The following is a 16,917-nucleotide window of genomic DNA, read 5'->3' on the forward strand; positions in this document are numbered from 1 at the left end:
ATGACTATCTTCAAATCACTTCTCTTAGTTTTAAAAATCTCAATTTAGCCCTTCTTTTTGTTAAGAGAACCAAAAAAAAAAATTTCAACTCAAGCCCATTTTTGCCCTATTGATTGACTAAATATGAGGTAATTTGAGGCTTTCATAAGGGGAGATCTGAAGATAGTTAATCACAAGGGATAATTAAAAATTTATCCATTATTTTCTAATTTTATCGGACTTCTAGAGATTATAGAGATTTATAATTATATATAGCAGCCAAATTTTTTGTTACTCGTCATTTAATAGAAAAGAACAAATAAATTTGAAATAAGAATAAAACTGAATAAAATAGAATGAAATAAGATTACAACTATTTTGTACAAGAGTTGATGGTTGTAATGTTAGTCTTCTTTATTCTTATTTGTAATATTAGTCTTCTTTATTCTTATTTTCATTTATTTTATAGTTTAATGTGATAAATAAATATTCACTTGTTTAGTAGATGATATATATGAAATTTTTTCGATCTATGAATCTTTATTTTATAAAGTCAAGGGCTTTGTTTATAATGTTGTAAACAATTTTTTATAATAATAAAGACAAAACTATAGTGTAACTGTGGTATAATACCACAATTGTTTTTAGCTATTGGATCCAGCTGTTGCTCTCACCATAGTTAGATCTAATGGGTGAAAACAACTATGGTATGGTACCACAATTGTACCATAGCTGGATTTCAATAATAAAGCTCAGGGTTTTTGGATGCATATATGGATAAAAGAGATAAAATATATAAATTAATGCAATGTACTTTGTATTGAAATATGTATTTTTTTTCTCTTTGAAATTGTTCCTTATTTTATTAAAGGAAAGGATTTTTTATTGAAAAATTACACTATATGTACATATATATTACAATTCAACTTAAATCTATTTATCATTAAAAAAAAAAACTTAAATCGAATTAGAGAATAACCTGCTAGTTGGGTAAACTGATAACTATTCATTGAAGATGAATCAATGGTGGAAATTTCATTTGTTCAAAAGCTAGTTTGGTTATTGATTACCTTAGAAGCCCAGCACGTCCCCACCTCATTTCGTGCGGTGCAAAACAATCATGAGGCTTGGGTAAATTCCAGTTGAGTCCATAGAATTTGGAATTATAATTTTTAGAAATTACTCAAAATATCCCAATTATTGATTGATCTAATAATTTTTCATAAAGTTCAAATAAAATACTTAGACTAACTGACTAATTAACTCACGCGGCCTAACCCTAGAACTAAAGGAGCTGGGTGGCAGCTACCTCACCTCATGAGGCTTGGCTGTGTGCCTCCTCTGCAATCACTATTTGTATACACAATTTAACACGCATATATATGTCTCTGTGTGTGTGTGTGTGTGTGTGAGGAGTATATAACTATATATAATGTATAAATTGCCTTGCCAACTAACAATAGAATAAAATAAGTGTGACTTCTCAGCTTCTCTTGTCTTCATTGGGGGGGGGGGGGGGAGGAGGAGAGAGAGATGTGTATATATTTAGAAAGCTGGGCACCCAACAGAAACCCATTTTGCAAAGCCAAATACATCACCAAATTAACTAAAACAATGGCGTCCTGTTATTGGGTTGCAATATTAGTGATAATAATAGGAGAAGCAGGCTGCTTTGTTGAAGGAGGAAATGTGACATACGATGGAAGATCCCTCATCATTGATGGTCAGAGAAAAATTCTATTCTCTGGTTCTATCCACTATCCTCGCAGCACCCCTCAGGTAACCAAACTCCGACAACTCCTTTTTTTTTTTTTTTGCCATTAATATTGTATTAAAACCTTACCAAGTGAAGTGGCATTAATTCTAAGTTTACTTAATTATCTTTCTTCTTGTTGAGTGTTAATGGTTCACAAAATTCAGGAATTCAGAATAATGAGAGCATTTCATGCAAAAGCCTTGCCTGCTCGTTTAAGAATAGCAACACCTTAGTGGTCAGATAAAATTGTTACAGATCTAGTCTCATTGCTTTTAGAAACGGTCAGGTAGACCTTTCCATATATATATAAGTTTTAGTTACCTCATGTAATAATGTAAGGTATATAATTCTTTCACAGCCGTTTGATGAAAATCCAACAGTTGTGGAAATAACATGATTTTATTACTTTACATTTCTACAATCATTGAATTTTTATCAAACAGTTGTAAAAAAATTACGTAACTTACATAATAATAAGGTAACAAGGTCCGTATATATATTAAATTTTAGAATTCGTATGAGCATTACTGAACACAGAAGAAAGTCTATATATCTTTAATATATATATATATAAAATAAGGAGACTTCCGCAAATGTTTGGTCAAACTACGAGTGTTATTATTATTTTCCCTCCAGACAAATACTCTTTATAGATACAAAAGATAAGACTTTTTGGGTCGGAGAAAGTCGATAGGTCTTTATCCTACTCCTATTACATCACGGGCAACAGAATAAAATGGGTACCCTTTTGATAAGACTTTCCTTTTTCACCTGCTCCTTAATTTTTCAACTTTAGCAGCTCACGGTCACATGCAGCTCATTTTAATTTTTTCGACGTTAGTTCGACAGAATATTTGTTGGCCTGGCTTTGCTTTTGGTTACTGACTGATAGAAAATAATACAAAGCATACAAAAAAAAAATTTGTCTGCAAATGGTCACGAGCAAGATTGAAACATCAATTTGATGAATGCAGATGTGGCCGTCATTGATAGCCAAAGCCAAAGAGGGAGGCCTACACGTTATTCAGACTTATGTCTTTTGGAACCTTCACGAGCCTCAGCCTGGCGAGGTCAGTCAGTCCTCTTGCATTTACTTATTATTTCAAGTACTTCTATCTTAGTTAATTGCCCGAGTTTAAATTCTGAGGAAATGGGGGGGGTATTCTTTTATTTCAAAAAACTATTTAATTTGTCTCTCAAATTAATATTACAGTATGACTTCGGGGGAAGATATGACTTGGTGAAATTCATCAAGGAAATTCAAGCACAAGGCCTTTATGCTTGTCTTACAATTGGACCCTTCATTGAGAGCGAATGGACTTATGGGTAAGTAATTAATTAACTAAATGCCTGTAAATGTTTCAATTCAGAATCCTGAATTTATTAAAATTTGAAAAAGTTATTAAATCGTATAGTTTAATAATATTATGATCAGGAAAGTTATTGAGTTATATAATTTAATAGTGTAATGACAATATATTATTAAATTATATAACTTAATATCTTTTTCAAACTTTAATAAAGTATAAGATCTTAAATCAGTTCTCATTAAGCGTCTTTTTTTTTTCTTTTCTTAATTAGATGTTACATACTACATTACGTTGTTACATAGTATTTAATTAGTATCTGATTTATGTTTTGTATATGCTGCCGTTAATCATCAGGGGATTTCCTTTTTGGTTGCATGATGTCCCGAACATTGTCTATCGAACAGACAACGAGCCCTTCAAGGTATATTTTTACATATATGTCCCCACTTGATCTCCAAACTTCAGTAATTGCCATTAATTAATTTTTGCTTCCAACTTAATTAATAATTGTCCATAAATAAACAAGAAATTAACTAATTTACCAAACTGATGTCCTGGATCACATCTGTGACTGTGAACTTTTCTTTGTTCCATGTTCGATTGCTTTCCGGTGAACATATATAGCATGATTATTGTGTCACATTAAAAAGAATAGCTTTTGGACTGTATGCTTTCCAATTAACGATATTTTTTAGTCTATAAATAAATAAAAATGCTAAAGAGAAAGTGCTCATATAACTGCTAATAGAAACAAGGTAGAATAGTTAATTAAATCGATTTTATCCTATTTCTGTCAATTTTTATGTTTGAATGTGATTGGTAATCTATAAAATTATTACCTTATTACAATCTAGCATTGATTAATACAATTTTTAGGGGTAAAATAGTAAAAGAAATAAAAATATTAAAGTTAATAAAAAATTTTAATAAGGTTTTGGATGATTTGAAACATGAAGGGTGAAATAATTAATGGAACGTGTATTTCTTAAATAATGGATTTTTAATGAAATTATTAAGGAATTAAATAGAATAAACGAACTAAAATTTTAATCTTTTCCGAAATTAAACTTATCTAACTTTTTTAAGAATTTGATATGTATTTACTTTTATCCATTTGTAGTGGGATCTATGTTTTTAAAAATTAAATTACTAAGTTTATATTTCTATAATAATAAGGGGCTACAGTTGGTGTTTTATAGGTAAGATCTTTCTGGAAAATAGAAAGACAAAAGAAAAATAGTTTTAAAAAAATAATAATGTTATATTTACTTAGTTTGGATATTCAGTTTATATCTAATTGATCTGGCAAATAATATATAACCATTTGACTCGCTCAAGTGATAATTAATTGTTAAGTCTTATCATTTTTATTTTAATTAATTGTTAAGTCTTATCATTTTTATTTTAATCGGTGGAATTTTATCCATCATATATCCGTTGCAGTATAAATAAAGTATCTCAACTGAGTAAACAATGATAATTTATATATTTTTTAAAAAAATAATCATTTAAATTTAAATTTTGATTTAATTAAGATATAAATAAATTGCAATTTATTTTTACAACAAAGTTCTTTGTAGTGATTTTATTAATCTAATATATGTAAATAATTAACGTTTTGTAGTTTTACATGCAAAACTTTACAACCAAAATAGTGAACTTGATGAAATCATCAGGTCTATATGCTTCACAAGGAGGACCAATAATACTCTCACAGGTGAGAAAGTGAACTTCATCAATTAATTTCTAAAACTTAAATTTTATAACTGCAAAATTAATCTGACAAATGGCAATTAATTAATGTTGTATTATAGATTGAGAATGAATATCAAAACATAGAGAAAGCTTTTGGTGAAGCAGGACCTTCGTATGTTCGCTGGGCAGCAAAAATGGCGGTCGAGCTTGAAACCGGTGTGCCTTGGGTTATGTGTAAGCAAACTGATGCCCCAGACCCTGTGGTAATTAATTAAGCTTTAATCTTTTTTTTTTTAGAAAAAAAGATAAATAAATTATGGGTAAGAAATTTATTTAGTTATTTATTGGTTAATTTGTGTGATACATGCATGCAGATAAATACATGTAATGGAATGAGATGTGGACAAACTTTTAGCGGGCCGAACTCACCAAATAAGCCATCAATGTGGACAGAAAATTGGACTTCTTTGTATGTTCCGTAACTTTTGTTTTGGAGTTAATTTCTTTCATTATTTTTTATTATTCAAATAACTCCATTTTTTTTTTAAATTATCCTTGTTAAATGATAAAAATTTAAATAAAAGTATAAACGATGCTAGAAATCTTAACCATCTTCCATCAATATTATCACCACCTCAAGCCACCATTCTTTTATCATTTATTCCAATCTCAACCGCTTTATTGCTAGCCTATTCTTATGATTTATTGTTCATTCCAATTAATTTATAATTTCTTGATTCTTATACTAAAGTTATTCTTTGTTTCCTTTCATTCTATATTAGTTTTGATTTCGATATTATCAAAATTAATTCAAATAAATGAGGAGCTCTAGTTCGCAGTTGTTGGAAAATTTGTTAGTAGCATCAATCGACGGCTAAAAGCTAGTAGTACAGTAGCTTGAGGTTGTAACTGCCGTGCAAAAGGACAAATAGAAACATGGGTAGGGTAACTCTTCTTTCGTCGCTAGGGTTTAGGCTAATTATACAATAGGCTAGTAGTTTTAAAAATTAATCAAAATGCGATGTTATTTTATTTATTATTTTCAAAAAATAATGACACGGATATTTTGAATAGTTTTTTGAAAATATAGGAGGAATTGATCGGGTAATTGGGTCAAATGCTGAGGATCAAATTAGAAATTGGTATTAATTTTTATTTTGTAAACAGTTTAATATTATAATACAATTTATATAAACCCATGAAAATATAAGTAAGTTCAAGAAGTCTAATACAATTAAGCGTATGATAGAAAATCAAAGAAAATTAAATCTCCCGACCATTAGGTAGATTTAAACCATCTACCTTATTCGTAAGAGGAGGATGTGTGGATCAATTCAAATAAGAGTTTGTTAGTAAATTTTTATTAAGCTAAGCTAACATATAAATGCTTTTTTTTTTTCCCTCCCCCTTTTTAAAATCTTTTGAAGCTATCAAGTTTATGGAGGAGAACCTTACATAAGGTCCGCAGAAGACATAGCATTTCATGTCACACTTTTTATTGCAAAAAATGGAAGCTACATCAACTACTACATGGTATATAAGCAATCTCAATATCTCTTTTAATTAATTTTAATCATCCATGCTTTAATTTAATTAACGTATACAACAGTATCATGGAGGAACGAACTTTGGAAGAACAGCATCTGCCTACATCATAACAAGTTATTACGATCAGGCTCCATTAGACGAATATGGTAATGATGAAATAATTACTTTTAGAGATAGATTGATAAATCCAACCAAACTTTTTTTTTTTTTTTGTTTTTCGTTTTTTGCACGTTCATATTTAATTACTTAAAATATATTACAGGTTTAACGAGGCAGCCCAAATGGGGGCATCTTAAGGAATTGCACGGCGCCATTAATTCATGCTCTGAAACTTTGTTGCAGGGGAACCCGAGTAATTTTTCACTAGGTCAGCTTCAAGAGGTATCATATGCATATCAATCCAATTCTTTCGTTAATATTACTATTGCTATTATTATTACTATTATTTTGGTAATCCGCTATTAAATTTTGAATCCGACTATGATGTCCTAAGGATATTGTACCTTATAAAATTTTCTGATCATATGACGATATTTAGATTCTAGAATACTTCTTGGGGTACCATAATCATAACTTTATATTTCAATTAAATAATACACACAACAAATTAATGATATTAATGGTGATGAGGTATTATGTGTTGATTAGGCCTATGTTTTTGAAGAAGAAGCAGGAGGAGGATGTGTTGCATTTCTCATAAACAATGATGGAAGAGATGATAATGCTACGGTTCAATTCCGGAACATGTCATTTCAGCTGCCACCAAAGTCCATTACTATTTTACCCGATTGTATAAATGTCATCTTCAACACAGCAAAGGTAATTAAATTCATTATAACTTCAAACGAACATGGTTACACGTTAAGTAGATTACATATTTCATAAATGATGTATAGGTTAATGTGGTGTACAATGAGAGAAGAACAAATGTAAGTGAAGTGTTCAATGAAGCAGAACGATGGCAACAATTTAAAGATCTGATTCCAAACTTCTTAGACACTCCATTGAAAGCAGATACACTGTTAGAGCACATGAATACAACCAAAGATAAATCTGATTATCTTTGGTATACTTTCAGGTATGCATAATATTAAGTAGTTTTTGTTTTTTTTTTTAATGAAATTTGAATGTGTCTGAATTTTTTAAAAATTTGAATGGGTCTAAATACAAATATCTTAATGCCATTTTTTTAAAAATATCTAAATGTAAATAGTATCTTGTTTGTTTTTATAAATAAAAAGATTTTACGCATTATTATTTGACATTTATGTCCTTGTGTATTAAAATAAAAAAAAGGATTAGGTTTTATAGTTTAGGAAATAAGCACTTTTAGAGATATTTTTGGAATATAATATTTACTTCTTTTTTCTATTAAGATAAAAGTCATAAAAATTTACTTTTTTCTATTCAAATGTAAATGTGTGAAAATCATACATAAACTACAAAAAATAAACAAGTGAAATTTAAAAAGGTCTAAAATTAATAAAATTTTAAACTTTAGATATTTAACAAACAAGTCCCAAATTATGATCAGGTTCGGACATCTAAATTTTACACAATTTGACTTTGAACTACGATCAAATTAAGTTGCAAAATGTCGTAGAAATATTTTTATAATATTATACTACTTTGATTATAGTTCAAATCCTTATGTCTACACCTATGCACCGTATGTAAAAAATTAACTATTGTTTAAAGTCTAATTATTGTTTATATTTCATGAAATTTTAATAAAAACTACTATTTTAATTTGATCAAGAACATATATTGGTAAATGCTTCTAACAGCTTTCAAACCAATTCATCTTGCACTGAACCAGTACTTCATGTGGAGTCTCTTGCACATGTTGCACATGCTTTTGTCAACAACGTATATGCAGGCAAGTAATTAAACTTCATAATCCTCTTGTTAATTTTTTTTATTAAAAAATCAAATATTTATTTTAATTAATTAATATTTGCAGGTACTGCCCATGGAAACCATGATGTGAAGAAATTTACAATGGATATTCCAGTCGATCTAAACGATGGGATGAACAATATTTCCATACTCAGCGTCATGGTTGGATTGCCTGTAAGCTATTAATTAATTTAATTTCACCATGAAATAATATATGCTTCTTTGACTAATTTATTATCTACATATTTAAAACAAAAACAAATTTATTATCTTCAGGATTCAGGAGCTTTTCTTGAGAAAAGATTTGCTGGCCTTGCTACAGTGGAAATACATTGTGGTGATATGGAGAACTCGTATAATTTCACGAATAACTATACTTGGGGATATGAGGTAACTAACATTAAAAATTTGGATCCACTACTGATCTGATTTGAATTTTTCTGATTTTTTAAAATTATATCACTCATGAGGACAGAGCCAATGCAAGGCAAGTGGGGCAAATGCTCTTACTAGATTTCAAAATCCTCAAATTTAAGTTAATGCTTTAAGCTATTGACCCCACGAATCTAAATGATTTGAGTGTTTGTTTAGCTACCATAATTGCTTATTTAATTTTATAATTTTTTTAAAATTTTATTATTATTATTTTTTCAGTAGAGTTTTTAAAAATTAAATAACTTGTTTTACCTCTCTTAACAAAAGTTTAAATTTTGAGAATATATTTCTTTACTTACTTGACAATTTTATTTCATAATATAATTTAAAAAACTTACTTGTTAAAGTAATTTTACAATTTTTTTAAAAAATTCTTATTAAGAACCAAACAATTAATTTTTTTTATAAACTTTTATTTTTTAAAGTTCTATTTCAATAAACTCTATTTAAAGAACTATAACAAACAGAACGTAAATCTTTACTCCCATATATGAGTCAAAGTTAGCGGCACATTTCTATCTACTAGTACCCAAAAAATAATCAAATTATTTATTTCACCTCCTTAAAAGATTACCCTTTGAAAGCTTTTTGTATCTAACAATCTGACGAAAGAAGAAAAAAACGAATCATATGGATCTACTTTTCTTGAAATTTGCCTCATCTAAGTTAAATTTCTGACTCCTTCACTAGTCACGTTAATTAAGAGTTAATTTTATACATATTTATTATTCAATAACTATCAATAATGTAACTTTACAAAAAAAAAAAAAAAAAATCAACAGTTGATTCAAATTCTTGAGTTATAATCCTTGAACGTAGGTTGGGCTATTGGGAGAGAAATTACAAATATACAATACTGAGCAGAATTTGGAAAATGCTCCTGAGTGGACTAAGATTGATCAATATCTCTCCAGTAAACAACCACTTACGTGGTACAAGGTAAGTACACGTACACACTGGATTTTGTGTTATTAATTAATTTATAAGATTATTTACCTCGCAATTAACAATTAGCTTGTAATTAATGATTGATTAAAATGGATGATTAATTAGCAGACTGCGTTTGATGCACCCGTTGGGGATGATCCGGTGGCCCTAAATCTCAGCTCAATGGGCAAAGGTGAAGCCTGGGTTAATGGACTGAGTGTTGGCCGTTACTGGGTTTCATTTTACACTTCTGAAGGAAATTCTTCACAAACTTTGTACGTATATATCTACTTTCTTCATACATATACTTGATTGCTAGAATAGAGAACGACATTTAAGCTCCTCCTAACACTTATAATTTAGTTTCTTGATAAATTTTACTTCATTATGGTATCGGAAAAAAAAAAAAAATCATTGTTTAGGTCCATAAAGCATATATTTAAGTATTTTAAGCTTCTTGAAATTAGGCTTAATTTCAAGAATTTTTTGAATTGACATAATTATCTCCCTTTTATAGTTTGAAAACACAATGATCCTTCCCTTACAGTTTTAAATGTATTTTTTTAAAAAAATTTATACCTTGATAATCAATTTGTAAGTTAATAATTCACATTTATACTCCGACCGTATAAATACGTATGCATTTCTATTATTATTTTAACACCATATACAAAATGCCCCCAAGGGCCTGTTCAAGTAGGATTTTTTATTTAATTGTATTTGATTGACTGTTCAGTTCAAATTTCTTGCCCCTTTTCCTTTTGAAGAACATAAAAACACCATAAACAAAATAGGTATTAAAAATTCATCAGATATCTAAATGATTAAAATAAATTTTAAATTGATAAAAAATGAAAATTAGTGAACGATCCAGATGATAAAAATAAATTCTAAAAATCGATGCAAGTGTCATCCTCATGTTGTAAAAATTTGGCATGCAACGGCTCTTAAGGAGACTTTTACTTATGATTACATAAATATCTTAATTTGCAGGTATCATGTGCCTCGATCCTTTCTCAAAAGTACTGAAAATGTATTGGTTTTGATGGAAGAATTTGGAGGGGATCCACTTCATATATCTGTAGAGACCATTTCACTCACTAACTTATGCCAACCCAGCTTTATATCTAACCATTACATCCCTTCATGATTGGTGTGTCTCACTATTGATCAATAGAAATAGCACCTTATTACTTTTTTTTTTAATTCGATTAATAATAATAATTTCTTTATAGATAAAGCTTCTTGAAATATTTTTTAAGTGATTCCATTTGCAATGTTCAAGAAATTTCAATATTTTTCTTTATCTTAATGAATGGGATGATTTAGGTCTCCGTTTGAGATTAAGGTGTTGTAACTTTTAAGCTATAACTGTTATGAAAAAAAAATTATAACTATCAAACAAAAGTTAATAAGATATAGTAAATATAAATTTTAAATAATAATTATAAAAAAATTATTAAAGATATAATAGATTTTTCATTATATAAGTGAAAAATCATATCAATATAGTTTAAAAGATACAGCAGTTAGTGTTTACCAAACACTCTAGTGCTGTAACTTTTAAGTTACAACTGCCAAACTCCAATTCCAAACGCACCCTTAATCGGTTCAAATTAATCTAAGAGGATATTTTTAATGTAAAAGTGTAGAATGATCAAGTGCAAGTTAATAAAGAATTAGATCTACTTGATGAATGATGAATAAGAATGGCCGACAGATCCAAGATTTTGATCTGGAAGGGATAAGATGAAATAATAAACCATACTGAAACAACTAATTATTTTGTTGAATGCCTTAATTTTAAAGCTCAACCTAAGAAAAATAAATTATATAAACGTGGGAGAAGATAAAATTGTCAGAACAAGAAACATTTGGTGAAAATCATCTCCTATAATTTAGTTACAACTATCGTAACTTGACCCATTAATGACCATTATGCCAATATAATTGAATGACATGGATCATGATGTAGATGTGTAGTATAGAAATTTCATGCAATGTGATTTTAACATGCTTATTTTCAATTAGTCTACTTTAAACCTTTGTGAAATCAAACCATACTAAAATTAGAGTGTGGATAAATCAAAACTTTATTTCTGCAGAAAATAACATGAAATATTCATAAATTGAAATAACTGAAAAAATGTCTATATTATAAGAGTATCTAAAATCACAAACTCTCACTAGAACTGAATATTTTTAATGACACGACACCCATATGAGCAGTGTGCTCACGAAACATCTTAGGTGACAATCCCTTAATAAGCAGATTCACAATCATGGAGTTTGTGTCGATGTGCTCTATAGTCAATTGTTCACTCTAAACTCTTTCTTTAACGACTAGGAACCTGATGTCTATATACTTCGACTTCGTTGAGCTCCTGTTATAATTTGAATACAACACTGCTGACTTGTTGTCATAAATAATTTGGGCGGTCTAGTAGTACCGTCTATTATTGGCAGCTGGTGACAAAATTCTGTATACATATTTCGTGATTGAATGCCTCATAACATGCTATGAAGCCCTGCTGCCATCATTGAAGAGGTTATAAGAGACTATTTAGCACTATTCCAGGAAACAACACCCCCATATAGCAGATAGATGTAACCGGATCTGGATTTCATACTATCTTGGCATCCAGTAAAATCAGAGCTAGTATACTCGACGATTTTAAGCTAATCTGATCTTCGATATGTGAGCATGTAACCTTTTATTCCCTGTAATTATCGGAAGACCCGCTTGGCTGCTTTCCAATGGTCTACTCTTAGATTACTTAAATATCTACCCAACATTCCAGTAACGTATGCAATATCGATTGTATATAGACCTGAGCATATATTCGACTTCCAACTGCTGACACATAAAGGATTTTCTGCATTTCTTTCTCCTCAAAATAATTGTTGATGTACTGATTGAAACTAAACTTGTCTCTTTTAGCCATAGAGTTATCACCTGGTTTGCAATTTTACAAGCTATATTTGTTTTAAAACTGTTTCGGTATAACTTTTTTGTGACAATCTAATAATACCCCAGGAGTGATCCTGGTGTATTTGTTTGCCTAATATAAAAGAGGTGTCACAAAGATCTTTCATCTCAAAGTTCTTAGTTAGAAATCTCTTGGTGTCGTACTATAAACCTATATCGTTGCTGGCAAGAAAAAGGCCATCGATATAAAACCGAAAAAATATACTTGCTTCCACAGGACTTATGGTATATGCAATCTTTGACCAAATTCACCTCAAAATCGAATGAGATGATCACTTGATGAAACTTGAAATATCATTTTTGAGGTGCTTGCTCGAGCCCATAGATGGATTTCTTAAGTTTGCAAACCACATTCTTTGGATCTCCTGATACAAAGTTTTGTGGTTGGACCAATTAAGAAACACACTCTTAACATCCATATGATGTAATTAAAGATTCAAATGCACCACCAATGCCATTACAATTCTGAAATAGTCTTTAAAAAAAATCGGAGAGAAAGTCTTTTTATAGTCAATGCATTCTTTTTGTGTGAAGCCCTTTACGACAAGACGCACTTTGTACCTCTCCATATTGCTTTTTGAATATCTCTTATTGTTAAAAATTAATTTGCAACGTACTTTTTGGTAATGGAAAAAGATCACATACGTCATTGTCCTTTATAGACTTCATCTCCTCATTTATAGCATCAATCCACTCCTGAGAGTTATAACTTTCAATGGCCTGATGGATCACTCTAATGTCTCATGTTCTTGGAGAAATGCAATGTAATCATATGGTATTGCATTTCTCTTTTTTCTAGTGGATCTCCTTAATGGCATAAGTTTTTGAGGTGGTTTGTTCTTCTAGAATAATTTTTTGTATAAGGAGTTCTATGACATTGTGTTGATTTGCTGTGTCCTAAACAAAGTCAGGAATCAGACCCTGATTAATGCCAATAAAATCTATAGGAATATCAACATCTTCAAAGACAAAGTCCCTCTTTGTATCTCCCCTAGAAACTTGACATCCTCAAAGAACTGAGCATTTCCCGACTCGAAAATCGATTTAGTTGTGGGATCACAAAACTTGTAGCATTGGATTTTTCAGAGTATCCAATAAAATAACAACTTATTGTCTTTGAGTTTGGTTTCTTCTTATTAGGCCTATAAGGCCTTACCTCAGCTGGCCATCCCTAAACATGCAAGTGTTTTAAACTAGGTTTTTTACCTGTTTAAAGCTTGTAACGGTTTTGGCAGTCATTTTAGTTGAAATCCTGCTAAGGACATACTCAGTAGTCTTAAGTGCTTCTCCTCATAGTCATTCTAGTAAGGTAGAATAACAAATCATACTCCTTACCATGTCGTTAAGTGTCATATTTTGTGTTTTAGCAACATCATTCATAATGGGTGAATGCGGCATAATATACTATGAGACAATACTACATTCCTCTAGGAATTTAACAAATGATCTTGAATGTTGTTCATCTGAACCATCATATTTGCCATAATATTCACCACAATGGTCAGATTTGACGCTTTTGATTCTTTTGTCGAGTTGATTTTCAACTTCAGCCTTAAAATTTTTGAACATATCCTAGGATTGTGACTTTTCTTGTCATATATAAAAAAATCGTTTACATATGTTATAAAATATTGTTGACCAATCCAAGTAGTAAGAGAATGCCCACAAATATCCGTATGTATGAGTTCTAAGATGTTTATAGTCTTGTTGGTTTTAAATCTCCTTTTATTGTTTTGTTTTCCCTTGATACAGTTAAAACAAATATCAAATGTAAAACTCCAAGGGGTCAAGAATTTTGTCTGACACACGTCTTTCTATCCTCCATCTGGAGATATGACCCAATTTCCGGTGCTATAACACAACTAAATTCTCATTAGTTAATTTTCTTTTTATACCTTGTGTACTTAATTGTAGGAATTCATTAAAAGAAGCAATCATATCAAGCATATAAAGATTATCATCACCTGACAAAGAACTAGAACCAATTAGTTTTGAATCACTAAACAAACTGAATTTTTCATTCCCAAATGAAGAAGAAAAGCCAGACTTGTCCAAGTTAGAAATAGATGTCAAATTCCGTCTAAAGACGAAATAATAAATTTTCATTGAGATCTAATAAAATATGGTTTTTAATAATAATTTAAAATTTTCAATTACTTCAACTTCAACCTTCTGCCATCACCTACATAGATGTATCTTTCATTATTATTGAGCTTTTGACAGTTCAAGAAACCCTGAATAGACACATTGATGTGAATTGTTGTGCTAGAATCTGTCCACCATGTATGTCAAGGCACTGAAGTTAAATTAACATTATAACAAACCAAATTAAGAGGCATACCTTTCTTGACATGCCATGTGTGATAATTGGTGCAATACTTCTTCTTATGCCTTTTGGCTCTACAGAAGAAACAACTAGCACCTTTTGAATCACCCAATTTCTTTTGTTGTTTCTTTTGAGGTACTGTGCCTGTAGTTTTCTTACCTTTATTACTTTAGTTGCCCTTGTCCTTACTCCTAGAGGTAGAGGCTAGTTGAACACTTTCTACCTTATCTTTCTTCAACCTATCCTCTTTCTGAACACAGTGTGGTATGAGCTCATTCAAAGGCTAAGTCTCTTTTTGACAGTTATAGCTCCCCTTAAATTGGTTAAATTGTGTTGGTAAGGATATTAATCAGATGCACTAGCAAGTCCTCAGAGTGTTTAAGCTTAAGTGCTCTTAACTTAGAAACAAGATGAGACATATCCATGATGTACTTTCTGATAGTGCCTTTACTCGTATAGCCTATTAAAATTAGGCTTGTCAAGAGCGTACCAATTTCAGCCTTTTTATCTTTGGCAAATCTCTGTTCAATCTCTGCAAGAAACTCGTTAGCTGTAGTTGTTTTTTCAAACATTGAGCCCCTGAATGCTTTCGAAATGGCCTTCTTCATGATCATGATACACATGTGATTTGATCTCTCCTACCTTTCTATTTTTGTTATCGTCAGGTGTACTTTTATCCGTAAAAGGTGGGGGAGAATCAACCCCTAACACAAAGTTGAAATCCATGACTGCGAGAACTATTAAGAGGTTCTCTTGTCAGGACTTGAATTTAGAGCCATTTAGCATAGAAATGGAATTGATTTTGAAAGTAATATTAGCAGCAGTCATAACTGAATAGAGAACAACAAACAAATAAAACAAGCTCATGTGAGTCTAAAAAAAAAAATTCAAATAAAGGTAAACCCCATCTCAGGATATTAGATACTCCATTAATTTTCCATCTTTGGAGGAATGTATTTACTTGTAAGTGATATCTTGGTGTAGTCATTAAACACTGATAATAAAAACAAGTTAAATAATAAATCATTCTTTGGGCCAATTTATTATTTGCATGTAAAAATAAATAATCATCACGTGTTTATTACCACAGGTGAACATACAATTTTGTCAAATATTGACTTTTCTTTGGGCTGATCAATATTCATAGAAATTACATACAAACAATCATTTATATTCCAAAATAAATTAATTTTTACAAGAGAGGTTACTTTGGTGACATGTTACTTCGATTAATTCATCTCAAAATATATATTAAATATACCAATATTTGAATTTAAAATTGCATAAAAAAATTACCTTAAAATAATAAAAAATTCAGTCAAAGTCTGGTTGGCGGTCAGTCATTGACTGATCACTTATTGACCAGTCAAACATTAAGTGGTCGGGTTAACCTGAATCGGATCGTAATCTAGCCCCCCTCAAACGGGTTAAGGTTGAATTGAGTAAACCGAATTGGATCTTAAACCAACCCTAACCCTAACTTTTTTTTTTCTTTTTATCATGTGGTAGCCATGGCTATCGCTCCTTCTTTCCTTATACAACGGTCGTGGCTGCCAATTCTCATAATCTGCTGTCCTGGCGCAGTCGGATGGCCACGTCTACCCCTCTTTTTTTTTTTTTTTCCCGAGCCGCTGCTTTTATTGCGGCTCTTTTTTCCTGACGCGATCTAGACCACTCAAGTCAGTGCTGATGATGCTGGTAATGGCAAGGGCTGCCGTTGGCCTAAACTCTTTTCCTCATACCAAATTTCAAATTTCAAAATATTGAATTTTTTTAATCCCTAAAAAAATAATCACAATCTTTCTCAAATTCAATGATACCAAGTTCGAGAAAACCAAAACTTTATTCATTAATGGAAAATAAATTTGATTCTCGATGATTCAACATAAAGAGGCGCTAATACCACTTGTTAGAATAAGAAATTTTTTAGTGAAAACCATCACCTATAACCAAGAATATTCATGTTGTATCACTAAGAATCAATAACAAATATGCGGAAGCGTATCTGGATCCATAATACTTAATTACTCTCTGGAGTAGTGTGATTGGACTT

The 16,917-nt window shown here is 30.4% G+C and overlaps 1 protein-coding gene across 1 annotated transcript; it reads left to right on the forward strand.

Moving 5' to 3' along the window:
- Positions 1-1,512: 1,512 nt before the first annotated feature.
- On the forward strand, positions 1,513-10,729 carry LOC18040493 (beta-galactosidase 6). The gene is made up of 18 exons (XM_006432031.2): positions 1,513-1,758; positions 2,710-2,805; positions 2,949-3,061; positions 3,400-3,466; positions 4,670-4,762; positions 4,860-5,003; positions 5,115-5,209; positions 6,168-6,273; positions 6,350-6,434; positions 6,551-6,669; positions 6,937-7,107; positions 7,185-7,366; positions 8,076-8,167; positions 8,252-8,361; positions 8,464-8,577; positions 9,442-9,561; positions 9,679-9,824; positions 10,543-10,729. The coding sequence occupies exons 1-18, from the start codon at positions 1,513-1,515 to the stop codon at positions 10,697-10,699; spliced, it is 2,256 nt and encodes a 751-aa protein (XP_006432094.2). The 3' UTR covers positions 10,700-10,729.
- The last annotated feature ends 6,188 nt before the right edge of the window (positions 10,730-16,917 follow it).

This window comes from Citrus clementina, unplaced genomic scaffold (assembly GCF_000493195.1).
Source record: "Citrus clementina cultivar Clemenules unplaced genomic scaffold, Citrus_clementina_v1.0 scaffold_5, whole genome shotgun sequence".
Classification (NCBI taxonomy): Eukaryota; Viridiplantae; Streptophyta; class Magnoliopsida; order Sapindales; family Rutaceae; genus Citrus; species Citrus x clementina.

What these genes read in the sequence shown, in the direction of transcription:
- LOC18040493 (XM_006432031.2), top strand. Translation starts at nt 1,513, where the DNA reads ATGTGTATATATTTAGAAAGCTGGGCACCCAACAGAAACCCATTTTGC. An exon ending in GCTACATCAACTACTACATG is followed by an intron (nt 6,274 to 6,349) that starts GTATATAAGCAA and finishes CGTATACAACAG; the next exon opens with TATCATGGAGGAACGAACTT. An exon ending in GGAAATTCTTCACAAACTTT is followed by an intron (nt 9,825 to 10,542) that starts GTACGTATATAT and finishes CTTAATTTGCAG; the next exon opens with GTATCATGTGCCTCGATCCT.